Below are 17,506 nucleotides of genomic sequence, written 5' to 3' on the forward strand. Positions count from 1 at the left end.
GGTAATGCAGTGCAAACACTTTCCACTTGCAAACCATTCAGCATTTTCTAAACAGCTAAAACAATGCAGCGAGCCTCACAATAAGGCCAGCTTTCACACTGACAGCAGGGACAGCTCTGGAGAAGGGTGGTGCTACAACAGGCGATGTACAATAGAGATAGCATCAATAGATATATACAGCTTTCTACATGAGCTCCCATTCACCCAGGGACTTGGGCTCAGCACACACACACCTGCTGCAAATGAATTCTTCATAAGGTACACAGGTAATTGGACATCTTATTAAGTATATTAGCTATTGTTATTCAGATTTTATGGATTTTGTATTAGTGATTTTATAAATTATTTGCAGGATGAATACTGAAACAAAATTGCTTAAGGGAGAAAATTATCTACTTTTATCGAACACAAAATAATGGTAAAGATGTGCAGGCAGAGTGTACTTGACTATTTTTTTTTTTGTTTTTGTTTTTTTTTAGATTCTATATACAAACTTATTCCTGATTTAAAGTTATCATGCAATGTCTTCAGTTTTGCATTATATGATACAAAAAAATCATATGTATCCCAGTGTTGCAGGCTTATTAGACTATAAGACTGAATGTGATGTGATGCTCATGAATTTAACTGGAACTGAACTTATTTACAAAGAGAGTTGTTTACTTTCTGAGAGCCTGGACTGAAGCCTGGACATTGACCATGACAATGTAACCAACTTCATTGTTTTGCTTATAACTGTCAAATGATGAGTAATGATCATATCATCATATTCACAGTAATATTTAGTCTATATATGTGTGCATTACTGACATATTATATCAGTGGTGTGCATCCACTGTCATGTGATTGTGCACAGTAAATATATCAACCTCTCTGACATTAACTTTGCTTACAGAGGTGAAACCGTGGTTTGTATGGGATCTGTCTGCCTCAGCAAGATGAGCTCACACTCCATTGAGTTTGAAAAGGGGTATTTGGCTCTGCATTAGGGATGCGGGACCCCCTGTAGTCCATCACATTGGATGCTTTCCGGCAGTTTTATGACTGTTTATTGTTATTATATGCTGATTTTTTTTCTGTTACTTTTATTTAGAAATGAAAGTTGTAAATGTGTATGTGTGTGTGCATCTTGGATATAACACTGGATATAAGCTTGTTATTGTGGGGATGCTGAGTGGTTCTCATGTGTGTGCAGACGCGAGTGAGGGACTGGAGCAGAACCAGACAGTGACTGTGCTGCAGGCTCAGGAGTACCATGCTGCCCCGCTGTGCATTTAGTGCGTGCCATGTGCTTGTGTTGGTGCTGTGTCTGTCTTCGGCTGAGGACTTCGACTGGACAAAGAACGACCACGGCTCCTTCTATTATGGCACTTTTCCAGCTGGTAAACACACGTTATTGTCTTCAATGGGATATATGCAGTACATCTGAATTATTTCATGACATTTTTCTTGAATGGTTGTTGCCAATGTTGTATTTTCTTAGGATTTTCGTGGGGTGCCGGCAGTTCAGCCTATCAGACAGAAGGAGCCTGGGACAAAGATGGAAAAGGACTGAGCATCTGGGATGTGTTCAGTCATAAGAAAGGCAAAATCCAACAAAATGATACTGGGGATTCCTCCTGTGAGGGCTACTACAAAATCAAGGTGGGGTGATCAGGTGTGAGAGATTTAAAGCGAACACAGGGGGGTTAAAATAAATGTAATCTCTGTCACTGCATTGTGTCTGTGTGCTGTACAGGATGATATTTCTTTGATGAAGGAGCTGAAGCTTAACCACTACCGCTTCTCCATATCCTGGCCAAGGCTTATCCCCACTGGCATCAAGTGTGAGTAACTGCTGTTAATTTAAGCCTCTTGGAAGTTAATTGGCATGTACACTCAACACAAATATATGCACCACATTTATTTTTGCCCCAGTTCTTCATGCATTGAAGTAAAGGATCTAAGACTTTTTCTATGTGCACAAAAGGCCACTCTTAAACGTACAGTTTTATCTCAGAAAAAATAAAGCACTGAACTATGGCTATGTCACATAGGGCTATGGATACCATTGATTGGGTTGATTTGGTTTAGACCTGAGCAGTGATCGGTCAGGGTTGGGCTCAGAATATCAGGGTAAGCCAGTCAGCGGCAGAGTAGGGCAGGTGATGACTTTTTCCTGGGAAAGAAATATTGGTATCTATATCCCTGTACGAAATAGCCATAGTTCAGTGTCTAATAAAAGTGTTTTTTTCCAGATAAAACAGCACATTTTAGTGTGGTCTTTTATTGTGACCACTCCAAAGCCCACCTGTGCAATAATCCTGCTGTTTAATAACCATCTCTATATGCCACACCTGTCAGGTGGACGGATTATCTTGACAAACACAGATTTAGATCTTACTGACACTTGGATCTTTTACTTCATTGCATGACTGCTGATTGGTTATGTAAACTTTAATTCCATTTGCAGCCGACCATATAAATGAAAGAGGATTGCAGTACTATGATGACCTGATCAACCACCTGCTGGAGAACAAAATCACTCCCATTGTTACTCTGTATCACTGGGATCTTCCACAGGTCGGTACACAAAATACTGATAATCCCTAACCTCAGCCTTTTTTTATATATTACAGCACTATTCGTCTTAATGTATATGTTTCTTTTCTAGGTCTTACAAGAGAAATATGGTGGATGGCAGAATATAAGCATGGTCAATCATTTCAATGAATATGCTAACCTGTGCTTTGAAAGATTTGGCAACCGAGTCAAGTACTGGATCACTTTCAACAATCCGTGGGTAGGTTTTACATTCACACATGTAACGTATTCCTTTTGTTTTATCATATGCTGTAGCTTGAATAAAAATATGTACACTTGTTACTGAAAGTACTGTTACTACACTAACACTTCATAATCTGCTTCAGTCTGTAGCAGTTGAGGGCTATGAGACAGGTGAGCACGCACCTGGACTGAGGCTGAGAGGAACAGGAGCATACAGAGCTGCACATCACATCATCAAGGTAGAATCTGTGTATTCACTCAACAAAAACAGTTGATTTGATTGCTACTTTTAACTGAAAATCACATTCATAACATCTTTTTTATAGGCGCATGCTAAAGTCTGGCACAGTTATGATACACAGTGGAGGGCAAAACAAAAAGGTAAACACAGTCAAACTCCTCAAAGTACCATATTGACTTAATTCATCCATATTTGCCTCTCAACAGTACTGTCTGTCTTAGTGCTGAGAGCTGCTGTTCACATCTGCAGGTCTGGTCGGCATCTCTCTGTCTGGAGACTGGGGGGAACCGGTGGATATCAGCAACCAGAAAGACATCGAAGCAGCTGAGAGATACGTCCAGTTCTACCTGGGCTGGTTTGCCACACCCCTCTTTCACGGAGACTACCCTCAAGTGATGAAAGACTTCATTGGTAAGTCAAAGACATCACAAGATAGAAAATACACCGAAGAACACCTCACGTATGTCCCCTGGAATTATTTTACCTATTTTTTTTTTACACTTCTACCTGGATATTTGAAAGAACAAGACAAGAGAAATTTATTAGAAGGATATTGGACATGAGGTAGAATATTCAGTTTTTTAGATGAGAACATAATCTATGAACTATATTAGATTAAAAAATTATATATTATTCAGTGAACCTTTGTAAACCAAACAAACAAACAAGAATAAGAAATATGTTTTTATGTCATGATCATTTAAATTAGAGCCAGACAGATATATCAATCAAAATATATCAATAACAGTAAATGGAGAGCAATATTGGTCTACACTGGTATATTATATATTCTTAGTCTCATAGGCAGCATTTTATGTATATTTGAATCTTCTCTTAATTCGAGTTGCTCTGTTTGTTTTGTTTTTTTAATTTATAGTTATTTATAATTGTTAAAAATGCCAGTGATAAAAATGATGGTATGCTATATCGACAATATATTTTTTTCTACTCCCTATTATCTGTATTGGTCCCAAAATTCCAGCATATGAATTTTCTCATACAGTGCCACAGACCAGAACCACTGCTGTAAGTAAAATCAATCATTTGGAAATGAACTCATCACCTATTTGTAACTTTGTGCACAGGAAGGAAGAGTATCCAGCAGGGCCTCGGGACGTCTCGCCTGCCTACCTTTTCCCCCCAAGAGAAGAGCTACATCAAGGGGACCTGCGACTTCCTCGGCATTGGACATTTCACCACCCGCTACATCACACAAAAGAACAACCCATCAGGTCGTAGCACCAGCAGCTACTTCACTGACCGTGACCTGGCGGAGCTGGTTGACCCACGATGGCCTGACCCAGGCTCTGAGTGGCTCTACTCTGTGCCATGGGGATTTAGACGTCTGCTCAATTTCGTCAAGGTGACTCTGAATAAAGTTCTATACCTGAAGTCATCTCAGCACACTGCAACCTCCATTAAAATACAGGACGACTTATTGTGCATCACACTGTTTTGTCTCCCATCTAGATTCAGTATGGAAACCCGATGGTTTATGTGACTGAGAACGGAGTCTCTGAAAAGATGCTGTGCACAGAGCTGTGTGATGAATGGAGGATACTGTATTTTAAAGACTACATCAATGAGATGCTGAAAGGTGAGTGAGCTCATGCATAACCACCAGCACATTTAAATTCTGTTCATTTCAAAGTCTGATCTAACTTGCTGTTCTGTGTGGTGTCACTCAGCTATGAAAGATGGAGTCAATGTGAAGGGCTACACCGCCTGGTCCCTGCTGGACAAGTTTGAGTGGGATGAAGGCTACTCCGAAAGGTTCGGCTTGTACTACGTGGACTTCAGGAACAAAAACAAGCCTCGCTACCCTAAAGCTTCTGTTCAGTTTTACAAACGCATCATCAGTGCCAATGGATTCCCCAGTCAGAGAGAGGTAAGAGACACAATGTGGTCGCTACAAAGCCCTGTGTCTAATCCTTCCCAGATAACTTTTCTCAACGAGTTTTGGAAATATCAGCTGTAGAGATGTCTGCCTTCTCTCAAATGGCACACTGCTTGTGGAGCTAAAAGCACCAAAAGATAATAAATAAAAATCCACAGACCTTGTTGTTAGTAGTTTCATGTTGGAACTACTTTCTTTCTGCAGCAGATACTACTTTCTTTCTACTAAAAAAGATCTGAAAGATCAAAATTTGAGGATTAGCTTGAGTAACAAAGTAATGATTTTTAGAAAGAGATACAGGTTTTGAATGTTTCAAATGTATTTTTGGTGCTTTGAGCACCACAAGCCAAGTCAAGCCATTTAGTCCCAGAAGGCAGACATCTCTATGACCAATATCTTCAACACTCTGCAACTCACACAAAAAAAAACTTGATAAATAAATACTACAGGCCAGATGTAGTATATGTTTTTTTATTGTGGGGTGAACTGTCCCTTGAAGAATCACTAAAATAATTTGAGTGATGATATGTGAACCCCCGCAGGTTGAGAACTGGAGGAGGAAGGCTGTTGAGACCTGCTCTTCTAGCAACCAGCTCCTGGCTGCAGGTCAGTTTGTCTTTAACATCCCTGACCATTTTTTATCAGTGATCAGAGGTGAACAACTAGCTGGGGTAAACAAATAAAGATTCTGACTTGTAGCTTATAAATGCAAATAAGCCCAATAATTATAATTTGACTTGAATGTGTGTTGCTGTTCTTCAAGCACCTGAGAAAACACTTGAACAAATTATTAGTTAAATGAGAATTATGGAAATATAAAACATAATTAACAAAATCTCTAACAATATCTGAGGTATCTTCTTTGTTTGCCCCTCCAGCTAGAAGAAAATCCAAGGAACATGCAGAAATGCCAAAGGTTTGGCCAGTGCATGATGAAGTTTAGAACTTGAGGGTATTTGTCTTCCATTAATGTCATTTGTTTTGCTGTTGTTGGTTTGTGATTGTGCAGTTTTCAATCTGACTAACAGAATTAAGCCTCCGCAGTTTAACACTAAGACTTGCCTCTGAAACAGCTTGTACTACAGTGTGCAAATACATCTTCATTCATCTGACATTTTTCAAGTGTGTCTCTAAGTCTAATTTTCAACCAAGAACAGCCCTTTTGATTTCACAGCAGCTTTGACAAAAACTCAGTAAGCACAAAGCTTATCTGTGCCCACGGGGTATTTCACAAAGCAGGATTATAAACTTAGCCAGATAACACGAAACCAGTGAAACTGCCTGTGAATTGAAGTGACAAAAAACAATCTCATTATGAGGTTTAGGAACTGCTGATGACTGGTAATCATGAATACCATTTTAGAAAATTCAATTTTCAAAAGTTATCTGGCCATGATGCAAAGTAATGCTGCTTTCTGAAATACTCCCAGTAGCTGCATGCAGTTCTCAAAGGGTTAAATTGCCGTTAATCAACTCTGAGTACTTTCTCTTTCTTTATTAGAGGAACAGCGGAGTACTGCTGCCAATATTCTAAGACTTATTCATGGTAAGGAATCACTCATTGTTCACTATAAATAAGACAAAGGATGATTTGATTTAGGGGAAAAATATTAACCCTTTGAGTGCTGTGCTTGAGCATCATTACTGGCTTCACAAGCTGTGTCTGAACTACATAATAACACTGAGTAAGTTGTTGATGTGTGTGTGTGCTTTGCAGACCCTTTGACCAGCCACATGGAGATGGTAACTGAGATCGTTGTTCCCACTGTGTGCACACTCTCAATTTTGCTCAGTGCGATCTTCCTTATGTTCCTCCTGCGGAGGCGGAACTAGAAAGGAGCTCTCACAGTGTGCATGTTTACAACCACAAACATCAACACACACACACACACACTCATATTGTAAGTACATCATTTCTTTAATGGGTCATGTGTGAACAGAAATACATTATTCAAACTGAATTTCACAAGAATTTGTGACTTTAATTTGATGTGTATACAGTGTTTGCTGTAAAAAAAAAACAATTGGTTTAGCCTTTAATAATGAATTTAGCACCAGACAGTCTGCAACATGTTGGATTTTACGATATTGCTGTGGAATATTACCATTGCAAACAACCCTTGTGATCTACTGTAATTTATGTTTTCATTTGGTTACAACTGGGAGTTACTTAGACGAAAAACTCTTTAAACAGTGACAGTATCAGACAATGACAGTATCACAGAACATACATACACAGGACTGAAAGCTGTACTTTTACAACATTTGACAAAAATACAGTATATTAACAGAATACCCTCCAGTCTGTCTACACTTTGTGGTGCAGTATAAGTTCATATGGCTAGCTCTTCTTCCATTTTCAAACACAATAACTGCTTGTGAGAATACCAAAAATGCCAATAAACACCACCTTTGTTGTTTAGCTGTGCCTCTGTGTAAATTCATGCAAAGTTGATGAGACTGCAACACACCATGGTGGAGAAGAAGGCAGGATCCTCACTGTCCCCGTTCACCGTTTCATTTGGGTATTCTAAAGACAAAGCAGTTAAAGAAGAAAAATGTTATCTGTACGAGATACTGGCATAGTAACCACTTTTAACTATATGTATATGGCATGTACTATATTTGGACTGGTGCATCAAGATCACCTGTTTCAAAGATGACGTGATCAACCAGTGGTCTGTCACTGAGCTGTAACGATGTCCTGACTTCGCGAGGACTGTGGCCACTGGACACCTCAGCACCCCAGACTACTGGGTGCTCTCTGTGGAACACACACAAGCATGAGGGCTGACACAACAGTCCCTGCTAAAACTTTGCAGTTGGCATTTGAATGCGTGGTAGGTGATCTGATCACAGGAGGGCAAATGTGTTTCTTAAAAAACTGAGCACGACGAACCCCATGAGCACATCTGAACAGTTGAGTTGCTTTTGTCCAGGCAAGTTTTTAAATTTAATTCCTAACACAAGGTACAAAATCCAATCCTACTTTGTGTTTCACCTTTTTGACAATTTTGTAAGTGAAACAAATTACTAGTTTGTGTTAAAAGGCTAGTTCTAATTATTTGAAGGGTTGTTGTATGAGGTACTTATCAACATTAGTGTATTAGCTACAGTAGATGGTGGTTGGAATACCTGCAGTTTGGAGAAGAAGCTGCTTCTCCTGACTAGGGGTGTGCAGACTGCCATGTACTGTAGGTAATACAGTGATTATGGATAACTACCTCATACAACTTTACAAATAATTTTAACTATCCATTTAAAACATGAAGGAAAATATAAATATCTTTATTTCATTTAAAGTTTTCTTTGGATGTACTGAGGCAGTTAATGTAAATAGGCTAGCACTCCTTACTTCTGGTAGAAATGGCTGATCAGTGCAGGTTTGATTGGCAGTTTGAACTCATGCTCCTCATCATATGGATTTGTTTTGTAGTACTGCAAACATGACCTGTGAGAAATGAAATTGTCTACTTTAATGTCATTATCAATTACATTTTGCACACTTGGACATCACTGAAAAGAAGCTAAATTGATTTACTGTGTGAGGAGGAAGAGCCGGTCGTAGGGCAAACCCAGGAAAGTACTGCAAGTCAGAATTATTTCCAGCAGGTGGTGCAGTTTTCTGAGTCGGATCACTTGCTCCTGCAGATCAACCTCTGTGCTCAGGTAATAACACTGTGTAGGAAAATATTCTCAAACTCAAAAAAATGTTCGAAATTTGTTGACATTTGAAAATAGTCAATAAAATAGTCTGAAGCTTACCAAGTGGTTTAGAGTTGTCAATTCTTCACCTGAGAAAAAAAATAAACAGTTGATAAGTTTGTGTTTAATAGTTCATATGCATTGAGGTTAGGTATTACTGTAACATTTAGAATCACATGTAAATAACAGAATTATACAGATATTCAGAGTGACAAATAAAACGTTACCAACAAGGTAGTTAATGTAATCCTTTCTCATCTTGTCCAGACCCATCTCCAGCAGCATTTGGACAGGGGTGACACCTGTGAGGGACACATGATCAATCTGCTGGTGGTAGGACTTCAGGATGAGCTTGCTGAGGGAGCTACTGCTGTCTCTTTGAATCTGGAAACAAAACCAAACAAACTTATCACTGAAAAACACTGAAGTTTGTTGTGTGTTAAACAGTTTTCAGAAAGTGAATTTCATACCCAGGGTTGGATGTAACCATATCTTAAAGCTTCAATGACCAATTTCAGGCAGTCCCCGATGTCTTGACATGAAGTCACACCTATCAGACATGAAAAAGAAGCACAGGATTTTTGCCTCCTTTTTTATGTTTAATCAAATTAACTCTAGATTGCGTGATTAAGAAATTGACTCACCCTTTCTCATGCGAACCCACAGCTGCTCCACAAAATCCAAATTGCCGCGTTCTAGGAGAGAGTTGAAGATGGTGGTGTCCTTCTCTGACTTCAGTTTTGTGTCCTTAAAAAAACCAAACAAACGAAAAAAAAAAAAAAAAAAAAAAAAAAAGATGAAGCAAGATAGTTACCAAATTTATTCTAAAATTAAATGAATTTCTGAAAAGCTCCTTGAGCTACAGGTTAAATTAAGGTGCTTATTAACATAACTATGTGTTAATAAGACTATGTAAGTGTTAATAATAGCATAATAAACATGTTTATTGTTATAAGACTTTTATAAGAAACTTGTTAACGTTTATAGACTACTTAAGAATGTTAATAAAACCCCTATGAGTTTCTTATAATTGCTTATATAGCATTACAAACAAATTTATTGAGTTTAGTTTTAATTTACCTATTATTTAATTGTTAAACCTTTACTAAGTTTTTGTTGCTGCTTTATTCAGATTTCAACTACTAAATCTAACCCATGAACAATACTTATCAAGGTTAATAAATGCTTTATTATGGATTTATTTAGTAGGCACTTTAATGCTACTTGAATAAAGTGTTAATGATGCTTATTAAAGTTAATAAGTCTATTTTTAGCCACATCCAGCCAAATCACAAAATAAATACTTAACTGTTACTAAATGCCTAGTAAAATAAGAATAAACAACAAAAATTTGTAAAGATTTAACATTGATATTAAAGGGAAATTAGTTAAACCCAATAAATGTGTTTGTAATGCTCTTATAAACAATTAGAAGACACTCATAAGGATATTATTAACGGCCCTAAGCAGTTTTACACTATTAACAAGTTTATCATAAGTGCTTAGAAATGTATTCATCTATAACAATAAATGTGCTTATGCCATTAATAACCCCACAGTCTTATGAACACAAGTAGCAAAAGGCCTTATTACTAAATTATTGTTACAGGCACCTTAATATAAAGTTGTTACCACTCCTTGATTTGAACTCTATCATACCTCAGCTGGTTTTGCAGCCTGCTCCTGTAGTGTCTTTGCAGGGTTCTGAAGCTCTGGAAGAACAGAAAAAGACAGTAATCCTCTTAACTACCTGTTAAAATTAAATCACAGTAAAGGTGCACTGATTTAACAAAGCATATACCTTCTAGGAAGGCCTTAGTCAGATTTACAGCTGATGTGCATTCCAAAGGCTCCATCCATTCAGTCTCACCGGTTCTCAAACCATCAGCAAGAGTCTAAAATAAGAGGAATTTATATCTAATCATCTGTTATTTATTTGTGTATTGGTACTAACTGTGATTTATCTTCAATTTCTGTGGGACACAAACCTGAAGAAACTCTAGCTCCCGGTAAATCTCAAACATTGGGCTTCTCATGTCTCCGCTGGCAACTTTGATATTCTGTGTGTGAAAAAATGTAAACAAGGCATGTAAACAAAATGTACAACTTTATTTTGTATTCAAAATTTGTCTTTTACACAAAAAAAAATCTAAATCTTCATGTGAGAGAAACAGTATGTTTTGAGTGTGAATTACTGGTGTTTACCAGTGTTGCTGTAGAAGACAGGGGTGGGGTCTCAAGGACGCTCTCCAAGTGGCTCCATTTGAAATCCACTGTCACACTACTCTGTGACTCAATCATGGTGTTTTCTACAACAGTTGAGCCAAACAAGTTGAACCTGGCACTGCCTTTAATCACCATCTGGAAGCATTGACAGACGTAAGTTAATCACCATTCATTCACACTTAAACAGACTTGTAAGAAAGGATGCACACTCACTTACCGGGGATGGGTGCCTTTTCTTGTGCTCTTGTTTAAGCTCATCTAAGGTTATGAGAGATGTTTTGTCTACAGTTGAGCCTAAGTATTCAAGTTGGAATAAAACAAAATGGCATAAAAATCCAAATCACACAGGAGTTCATGAAAAACAAATATTGATAATGATACTGATAATGTTTTGAGTGTGGTTTTAGGGTTAAAGGAGTATGAAACATTTGAGTTATACCTTTGCAGGTAACAGAGTATAGTTTGACCCCAGTTACTTTATTGCCCACGCAGACTGTTTCAGCTCCAAGCCAAGTGGTTCCAGCTGGATCAGACATGTCACATCGCACCCACAGAGGGTGTAAGGCAGGGTTGTTATCCACAGCTGACACATTAGCATTTTGAGATAATGTGTACCAAGACAGCAACTGTCTATAAAAAGAGAAAGAAAATACTAGTTTGATTGTCATCTACAGTGTAGAGTATTAGATACACAATCATACTAGTACTTGTTTCATTTGAATGATGTGTTAAACTTATTAGCATTGGTCACCTTGCTTTCATAATTGTGAGCGGCTGTGGTTCCATTTCTGTTTGAAGTGCATCAGCACCATCATCACTGTCATCGGCATCATCCTCAACGCAGTTTGATCTTTCAGTCATTTCAGGAGCATCAAGTTCACTTGTTTTTGGAACCTTGTGAAATCAAGAAACAAAAACATGGTCCAATGGTGAACATTAGTGGGGGTTAATAAGATTGTATTTAAAAAATATAAACAGATATCTTAAATTACAGTACATACACCCTGATTTTACAACAGTGCATGGTTGCAGTATACAATAATGGCAACTGAACTGAAAGCAAAGGCTGGTAGATTCCTATTTAAGCTGTAAAAGTGAATGTACACCATCCCATACCAACATTAGCATGCAGCAAACTAGTGATGTATTAGAAAAAACATGCACTAAAAAAACCAAAGAGTTTATGTGTTCATTTATTCAATTGACATGTTACACAGTTATCCTTGTCTAGAACTTGTGAACTCCCTGAATGTATTAAATGAGTGACAGCATTAATATTACTCACAGCTTTTTCACAGATGAAGACTGGCTGGTTGCCACAGTAAATATTCAGCACAGGGATTCTGTCGCCATTCATCTTTATTATTTGGATGTCCTCCTAAAACCCAACAGAAATAAACATCATTGTTATAACTGACAGATTAGCTAAATACACCGCACTGTGACAGACTTTGCTTTAGGTACAATAAAATTACCTCATACGTATATGGATCACTGCTTTCCCCATCTTGACGGGACCTTCGAACAGACGGCACGACAAAAGTAACACACCAAAAATTAACATTACCTCGACAAGATAAACAGTAGTTATGTGAACATTTACTGCGACAACGCATCCACTGCCTGGTGTTAATTTGAGGTTAACTAGTTAAAAATATTAACGCCGAGCATCCAAAAGTGAACTTACCGAAGAATATTGTAAAAGTCCTTAGCACTAGTTATCACCTTTGAACCCATTGAAAAAAAATATAGAAGAAATGTCCTGTTATAGAGCAAATAAAGTGGAGAAAATACGAAGAAGTTTACAGACTTTGCTGCTACTGTTGATGTTTGGACAGTCGCGCGCTCAGTCGGACGGTGACGTATTAAGGTCAAAGTTCACCCCTTTATCTTATCAAGTTTATATTTCATAAATTCATAAAAGGAGTCAGAAAAGTGTGTGAATAACGTCACCACAAATAAACTATAAAATTTAAGCAAATAAAAAAGTTTTTATAAAAAGAATGTTATTTAGAAAATAGTTCGGGCCCTACGTTTATCCTCCGCCAACATGGCGTAAAGAAATAGTTCCAGTAGTGACAACAAACTTTAAGGTGGTTTTGTGTAATCGGAAAAATTCGACTAGAAATGCCAACGCACATGTTTTTGACATTTATTCCAATTTTATCATATGTGTTTCTTTGCGGTAAGCAAAACAATGGTGGGGAAAAAATCTTTCGACGGAAGTGATATACGTCGAGGCGGATGCATAAACCAGTCAGGGTGATTTACCAACTTCCTTTTTACTGTGGCCGCCATAGCGAGAGGAGCGTGGTCCCCGGCGAGCCGAAAACTAAAAATTCAAAATGGTGAGAAATTACACTCATAACGTCATTAACATGCTATGTTATACATTGGGTGTATCTTACTTTTCGTACCTTACAAACAAGCCTGTAGTTTTTGTCTCTGTGTTGTTTAAAGTCTTATTTAATAGCGCAGTGAGTTGCAATGCTCCCGGCTAGCGAAGCTAACACGAGGAGCCATTTTGGACGATGAGCTTCAGTAGTTAAACCAAGTTACACGTGTGGTTGTCCCGTTTAGTGGTAGATCGGTGACAGCTAGGTAGCAGATGTCGCTTATTTGGATGGCATCTATATTTTTTCGCTTTAGAGACTGCTCAGTGATATTAGTTTCTTATGTGCTTAACAGTGTTAACGCTATAATGAGTGGACAAGGTAATGTTTCCAGCCGGCTTGCCAAGTCACATTAGCAGAGTTAGCTTAGCTAAGGCTAACAGCCGCAGTCTCCTCCGTGGTTTGAGTTTGTTCTTAGTACATGGTATTGAGTCTGCTCGCATTATCATATATGAAAGGTGCACTTGATTCGACATACTAGTTGCACCGAGTTACATCAGACTGGTTTTAACAGCAGTTTGTTTGATCGCACATGCTAGATGTAATGACTTGTTCCCTAAACACGTTGTCTTAAAGAAGTCCCATCCTTATGTACCCTTAATATACTTCCTAAATTCAACATCATGTGTCTGCAAGAAGCTCATTGTTAATTTTCCTTCCCAGGCTTGTGCCCGACCTTTGATCTCGGTTTATTCCGAGAAAGGAGAATCTGCAGGCAAGAATGTCGTCATGCCTGCTGTGTTCAAGGCCCCAATTCGCCCTGATGTTGTGAATTTTGTTCACACCAACATGCGCAAGAACAACCGCCAGCCTTATGCAGTCAGTGAACTGGCAGGTGAGTGTATACGTCTGTCTTCAACTTACATTTTCATTAAGGTTTGCCATCATAGTTAAAACAGGTGGTGGTTTGACCCATGCGTTCACAATCAGTCATTTTGTTTTCTCTGAATTAGGTGTGTAATTGTGCTTATTGCAGGTCACCAGACCAGTGCAGAGTCCTGGGGTACTGGAAGAGCTGTGGCCCGTATCCCTCGTGTGAGGGGTGGTGGTACTCACCGCTCTGGCCAGGGTGCTTTTGGAAATGTATCCTTTAAACCAGAATTGAATTTTTACCTTTTTTTTCTCCACTCTAATATTGTATGTGAAGGCAAATTAAAACGGATGCCATATACTTGCAGTGATGGTGTAATTTGCGTCCGACTCTGTGACCAGTGACAGAATGCCTGCTGTCATATGCTGGCGCAGTTGACTGACGAACAGTGAGTCTGAGCAGGTATTGGGTGCTCCAAAACTTATGTTACATCAGTAGTTGCAAAACCACCTTAACTGTGATATAGATGTGTCGCGGAGGTCGCATGTTTGCTCCCACCAAGACCTGGCGCCGCTGGCACCGCAGGATCAACACAACCCAGAAGCGCTATGCCATCTGCTCTGCTGTGGCTGCCTCTGCCATTCCCGCTCTTGTGATGTCCAAAGGTAAGTTCCAAAAACATTAGTAGAGTATGAAAAGATCTTTGAAATATGCTTTCACAATGAAAGTGTCTTATTAATATTTAAATAAGATTAGACTTGCCATGATGGTGTAATTTGCGTCTGATCCTGTGAACAGTGACAGTTGCCTGCTGTCTTTAAGCTGTCACAGAGAGTTGATGTGTATTAAATTCTGAGCAAGCTCTGGTAACGCTGTAGTCTTTAACAATCACAATAAGTTTGTGTGCGTATGTCTTTGGTTGACATAATGTTTTTGTCTGTTAGGACACCGCATTGAGGAAATCCCTGAGGTCCCACTGGTGGTTGAGGACAAAGTTGAGGGATACAAGAAGACCAAGGAGGCTGTGCTGCTGCTGAAAAAGCTCAAAGCCTGGAACGACATCAAGAAGGTAATCTAAATTTTTCACTTTCTCTTCAGACTTGACTGAATATTTCTGTAGGGGACACATGCTTTGAAGTTGAAACACACTGAATATGAAGTTAAAGTGTTTTCATCTTGATGGATATTAGATCTTTATGTCCATGTTGTACAAAGAATGTAGTTATGGCTCTTTTAATACATCAGCCATTAGTTTTATGGTAATCCCTCAAGCATTTTTGATTCACCTAAAGTGAAGATGGAGACAAAAGAAACTGATGGCTGCAGCACAGGCTGAGTAAAGCCTGACTGGAACAGATGCCCAGCATGATATTTATAAGTAGTGGAGCCTGTGTAAACCTCAGGTTGAACATGTTACTTTCAGTATGATTAATTGAGAACAGTCCCTCTGCCTGTAGTAGCTGCACGTGTTTAATAGATTTATTAGGCACTATTCCGTTTCTTTATTTCATGTAATGGCATATTGAAATGATGTAAACTTTGTATTCCTAGGTCTACGCCTCTCAGCGCATGCGTGCTGGTAAGGGTAAGATGAGGAACCGCAGACGCATCCAACGCAGAGGACCATGCATCATCTACAACCAAGACGCTGGTGTCACCAAAGCCTTCAGAAACATCCCAGGTGGGTTATTTGTTTCATGTAGAATTTATTAGGGTTTTAAGAAAATAGAAACAATAGTATCCTTCAAGTCTTTATGTAGTTGGTACTGACCAATGTAGACTTCACATGCAGTGGGTATTAGAAACTTAAGTGAAGACAAAAGTGGGACAGTGACCCTAGGTACCTATGACTGTATATTTGTGCAGGTGTATAATTACTCAATCTTGCATGTTGCAGTTTTCTGAATCTTGTGGGATCAGTGGTCATCAAAGTTTTAAATAAGCGAACTTTAAATTATTAATTGAAAGAAGTGACAAGAGAACTCTCAACCTGTTGCATGTTTAAGTTATTGTCCTGTATTTTGAAGGCATCACTCTGCAGAACGTGAACAAACTGAACCTCCTGAGGCTTGCCCCTGGTGGTCATGTTGGACGCTTTTGCATCTGGACCGAGAGCGCTTTCCGCAAGCTGGATGAGCTGTACGGCACCTGGCGTAAACCTGCTTCCCTGAAGGTCGACTACAAGTGAGTGTTTATGAGTAATTGCACTGTAGCACGAGTAACACGAGTGTTGATCACATTACAGTGATGAGCTTCCACTTCATGGTCCGTGTTTTTGAAATTCTGTGATATTTAATGAAGTTCTGAGTTTGAGCCACAAGACAAGTCACTTAGCTGTCTTCATAATTTCCTACATGAGAAATTTAGTGCTTAATGTCTTTTTGTTTTAAAATTCCAGCCTGCCCATGCACAAGATGACCAACACAGACCTGAGCAGGATCCTGAAGAGTGAGGAGATCCAGAAAGCTCTTCGTACACCTAAGTAAGCACTGCTCGGTTACTGAAATTTGTTTTAGCTTGTCAACTATGATGATGTTCCACTTCAGGTCCGTGTTTCTGAACCCTGATTATATGGAAGTCCTGAGCGACACAAATAAATTGCCAACTTCCAGTTGGGAAGTTCATTTTGTTAATATTTGGTTATATTGTCATTACAGCAAGAAGATCGAGCGCAGAGTACTGAAGAAGAATCCTCTGAAGAACTTGAGGATAATGCTCAAACTGAACCCTTATGCCAAGACAGCAAGACGTCATGCCATCCTCAAGCATGACCCCGCGGTAAGAACCTAAACAAATCAAACTGGAAGCTAAAATTGTGGACTATAATTGTTGGGAAATCTTTTAGCTTGTCAACTATGATGATGTTCCACTTCAGGTCCGTGTTTCTGAATCCTGATTTTATGGAAGTCCTGAGCAGCACAGAAAGTTAAAACTTGAACAATTCAAGCTTTATGTGTAAATTGTGACTGATCATCTTGTCTGTTCTCTCCATAGATCAAGGCCAAGATGCTGAAACCCAAGAGGAAGCCTGGAAAGAAGGGAGCACCTAAAAACAAGGCATAAATCTAAATCTTTTTAAAGACTGGAGTTCAGTGATAAAATAAATCAGTTGATTTAAACGCACGAGTCAGACTATTTTTTTCACATGACGTAACAAAGATGGTCAGAACTGTAACAACACAAGGTAAAAATATTTAGCACAGGATGAGCTACACTCGTCATGATTAAATAATTTGATCATTAGGTATTTTCGGCAGGCTGGGGTACAGGTGCACGCACAAAAATCCCCAACTTCTGGCTGGAGGGAGAAACACCTACTTTTAAATATATTAAACCTTAAATATCAACTTGTTTTTGGATATGTGCAAACATTGCTGTGCTGACCTTTTTAAGAATGTGATTAAATGAATGAAAGACAAAGGCTGTTTGCCCAGTCAGACAAGTCAGCCACCAGTTGAAATCTCTGG

At 38.8% G+C, this 17,506-nt stretch overlaps 3 protein-coding genes and 5 non-coding genes across 11 annotated transcripts; 7 read left to right on the plus strand and 1 right to left on the minus strand.

Annotated features, from left to right (window-relative positions):
* Positions 1 to 4: 4 nt before the first annotated feature.
* On the plus strand, positions 5 to 7,326 carry lctlb (lactase-like b). 4 transcript variants are annotated; one of them, XR_014771776.1, is made up of 16 exons: positions 128 to 266; positions 1,196 to 1,382; positions 1,484 to 1,644; positions 1,739 to 1,826; positions 2,453 to 2,562; positions 2,654 to 2,782; positions 2,910 to 3,005; positions 3,093 to 3,147; positions 3,257 to 3,418; positions 4,093 to 4,370; positions 4,478 to 4,604; positions 4,696 to 4,895; positions 5,447 to 5,510; positions 5,783 to 5,856; positions 6,406 to 6,450; positions 6,622 to 6,713. XR_014771776.1 is itself a non-coding variant. In XM_084734643.1 (15 exons), the coding sequence occupies exons 1-15, from the start codon at positions 5 to 7 to the stop codon at positions 6,735 to 6,737; spliced, it is 1,896 nt and encodes a 631-aa protein (XP_084590769.1). In that variant the 3' UTR covers positions 6,738 to 7,326. The 4 variants fall into 4 exon arrangements, 3 of the variants coding, with proteins under 3 accessions (XP_084590769.1, XP_084590767.1, XP_084590768.1); XM_084734643.1 differs by lacking the exon at positions 5,783 to 5,856 and having other exon boundaries at positions 5 to 266; positions 1,380 to 1,382; positions 6,622 to 7,326; XM_084734641.1 differs by lacking the exon at positions 5,783 to 5,856 and having other exon boundaries at positions 6,622 to 7,326.
* On the minus strand, positions 6,802 to 12,700 carry zwilch (zwilch kinetochore protein). The gene is made up of 18 exons (XM_084734647.1): positions 12,523 to 12,700; positions 12,311 to 12,353; positions 12,121 to 12,213; positions 11,587 to 11,729; positions 11,275 to 11,465; positions 11,053 to 11,129; positions 10,815 to 10,970; positions 10,598 to 10,669; positions 10,411 to 10,504; positions 10,269 to 10,321; positions 9,254 to 9,356; positions 9,080 to 9,159; positions 8,837 to 8,993; positions 8,670 to 8,698; positions 8,446 to 8,582; positions 8,260 to 8,355; positions 7,553 to 7,668; positions 6,802 to 7,434 (listed from the first exon to the last, which is right to left on the minus strand). The coding sequence occupies exons 1-18, from the start codon at positions 12,570 to 12,572 to the stop codon at positions 7,346 to 7,348; spliced, it is 1,779 nt and encodes a 592-aa protein (XP_084590773.1). The 5' UTR covers positions 12,573 to 12,700; the 3' UTR covers positions 6,802 to 7,345.
* Positions 12,701 to 13,024: 324 nt separating this feature from the next.
* Positions 13,025 to 17,158, plus strand: rpl4 (ribosomal protein L4). The gene is made up of 10 exons (XM_084734646.1): positions 13,025 to 13,183; positions 13,892 to 14,063; positions 14,205 to 14,311; positions 14,566 to 14,704; positions 14,984 to 15,108; positions 15,591 to 15,720; positions 16,067 to 16,223; positions 16,438 to 16,521; positions 16,697 to 16,817; positions 17,034 to 17,158. The coding sequence occupies exons 1-10, from the start codon at positions 13,181 to 13,183 to the stop codon at positions 17,100 to 17,102; spliced, it is 1,107 nt and encodes a 368-aa protein (XP_084590772.1). The 5' UTR covers positions 13,025 to 13,180; the 3' UTR covers positions 17,103 to 17,158.
* Positions 14,402 to 14,500, plus strand: LOC146316645 (small nucleolar RNA SNORD16). The gene has a single exon (XR_014771814.1). It is a non-coding gene; the product is annotated as a small nucleolar RNA SNORD16 (small nucleolar RNA).
* On the plus strand, positions 14,799 to 14,898 carry LOC146316646 (small nucleolar RNA SNORD16). Its single transcript, XR_014771813.1, has one exon. It is a non-coding gene; the product is annotated as a small nucleolar RNA SNORD16 (small nucleolar RNA).
* On the plus strand, positions 16,279 to 16,350 carry LOC146316647 (small nucleolar RNA SNORD18). The gene has a single exon (XR_014771808.1). It is a non-coding gene; the product is annotated as a small nucleolar RNA SNORD18 (small nucleolar RNA).
* On the plus strand, positions 16,561 to 16,627 carry LOC146316648 (small nucleolar RNA SNORD18). Its single transcript, XR_014771812.1, has one exon. It is a non-coding gene; the product is annotated as a small nucleolar RNA SNORD18 (small nucleolar RNA).
* On the plus strand, positions 16,890 to 16,956 carry LOC146316649 (small nucleolar RNA SNORD18). The gene has a single exon (XR_014771810.1). It is a non-coding gene; the product is annotated as a small nucleolar RNA SNORD18 (small nucleolar RNA).
* Positions 17,159 to 17,506: the final 348 nt, after the last annotated feature.

Source organism: Lutjanus erythropterus, chromosome 13 (assembly GCF_056507025.1).
Source record: "Lutjanus erythropterus isolate fLutEry1 chromosome 13, fLutEry1.hap2, whole genome shotgun sequence".
NCBI classification, from domain to species: Eukaryota; Metazoa; Chordata; class Actinopteri; order Lutjaniformes; family Lutjanidae; genus Lutjanus; species Lutjanus erythropterus.

Bases quoted from the DNA above. Each gene is read 5' to 3' on its own strand.
- lctlb (XM_084734643.1), top strand. From the start codon at position 5: ATGCAGTGCAAACACTTTCCACTTGCAAACCATTCAGCATTTTCTAAA. The intron at 1,645-1,738 runs GTGGGGTGATCA...TGTGCTGTACAG, and splicing joins AGGGCTACTACAAAATCAAG to GATGATATTTCTTTGATGAA. The intron at 3,419-4,092 runs GTAAGTCAAAGA...CTTTGTGCACAG, and splicing joins AGTGATGAAAGACTTCATTG to GAAGGAAGAGTATCCAGCAG.
- zwilch (XM_084734647.1), bottom strand. From the start codon at position 12,572: ATGGGTTCAAAGGTGATAACTAGTGCTAAGGACTTTTACAATATTCTT. The intron at 12,354-12,522 runs GTAAGTTCACTT...GTCTGTTCGAAG, and splicing joins GACTTTTACAATATTCTTCG to GTCCCGTCAAGATGGGGAAA. The intron at 7,669-8,259 runs GTAAGGAGTGCT...TGTGTTCCACAG, and splicing joins ATCAGCCATTTCTACCAGAA to AGAGCACCCAGTAGTCTGGG.
- rpl4 (XM_084734646.1), top strand. The intron at 15,109-15,590 runs GTAATCTAAATT...TTGTATTCCTAG, and splicing joins CCTGGAACGACATCAAGAAG to GTCTACGCCTCTCAGCGCAT. The intron at 16,818-17,033 runs GTAAGAACCTAA...TTCTCTCCATAG, and splicing joins TCCTCAAGCATGACCCCGCG to ATCAAGGCCAAGATGCTGAA.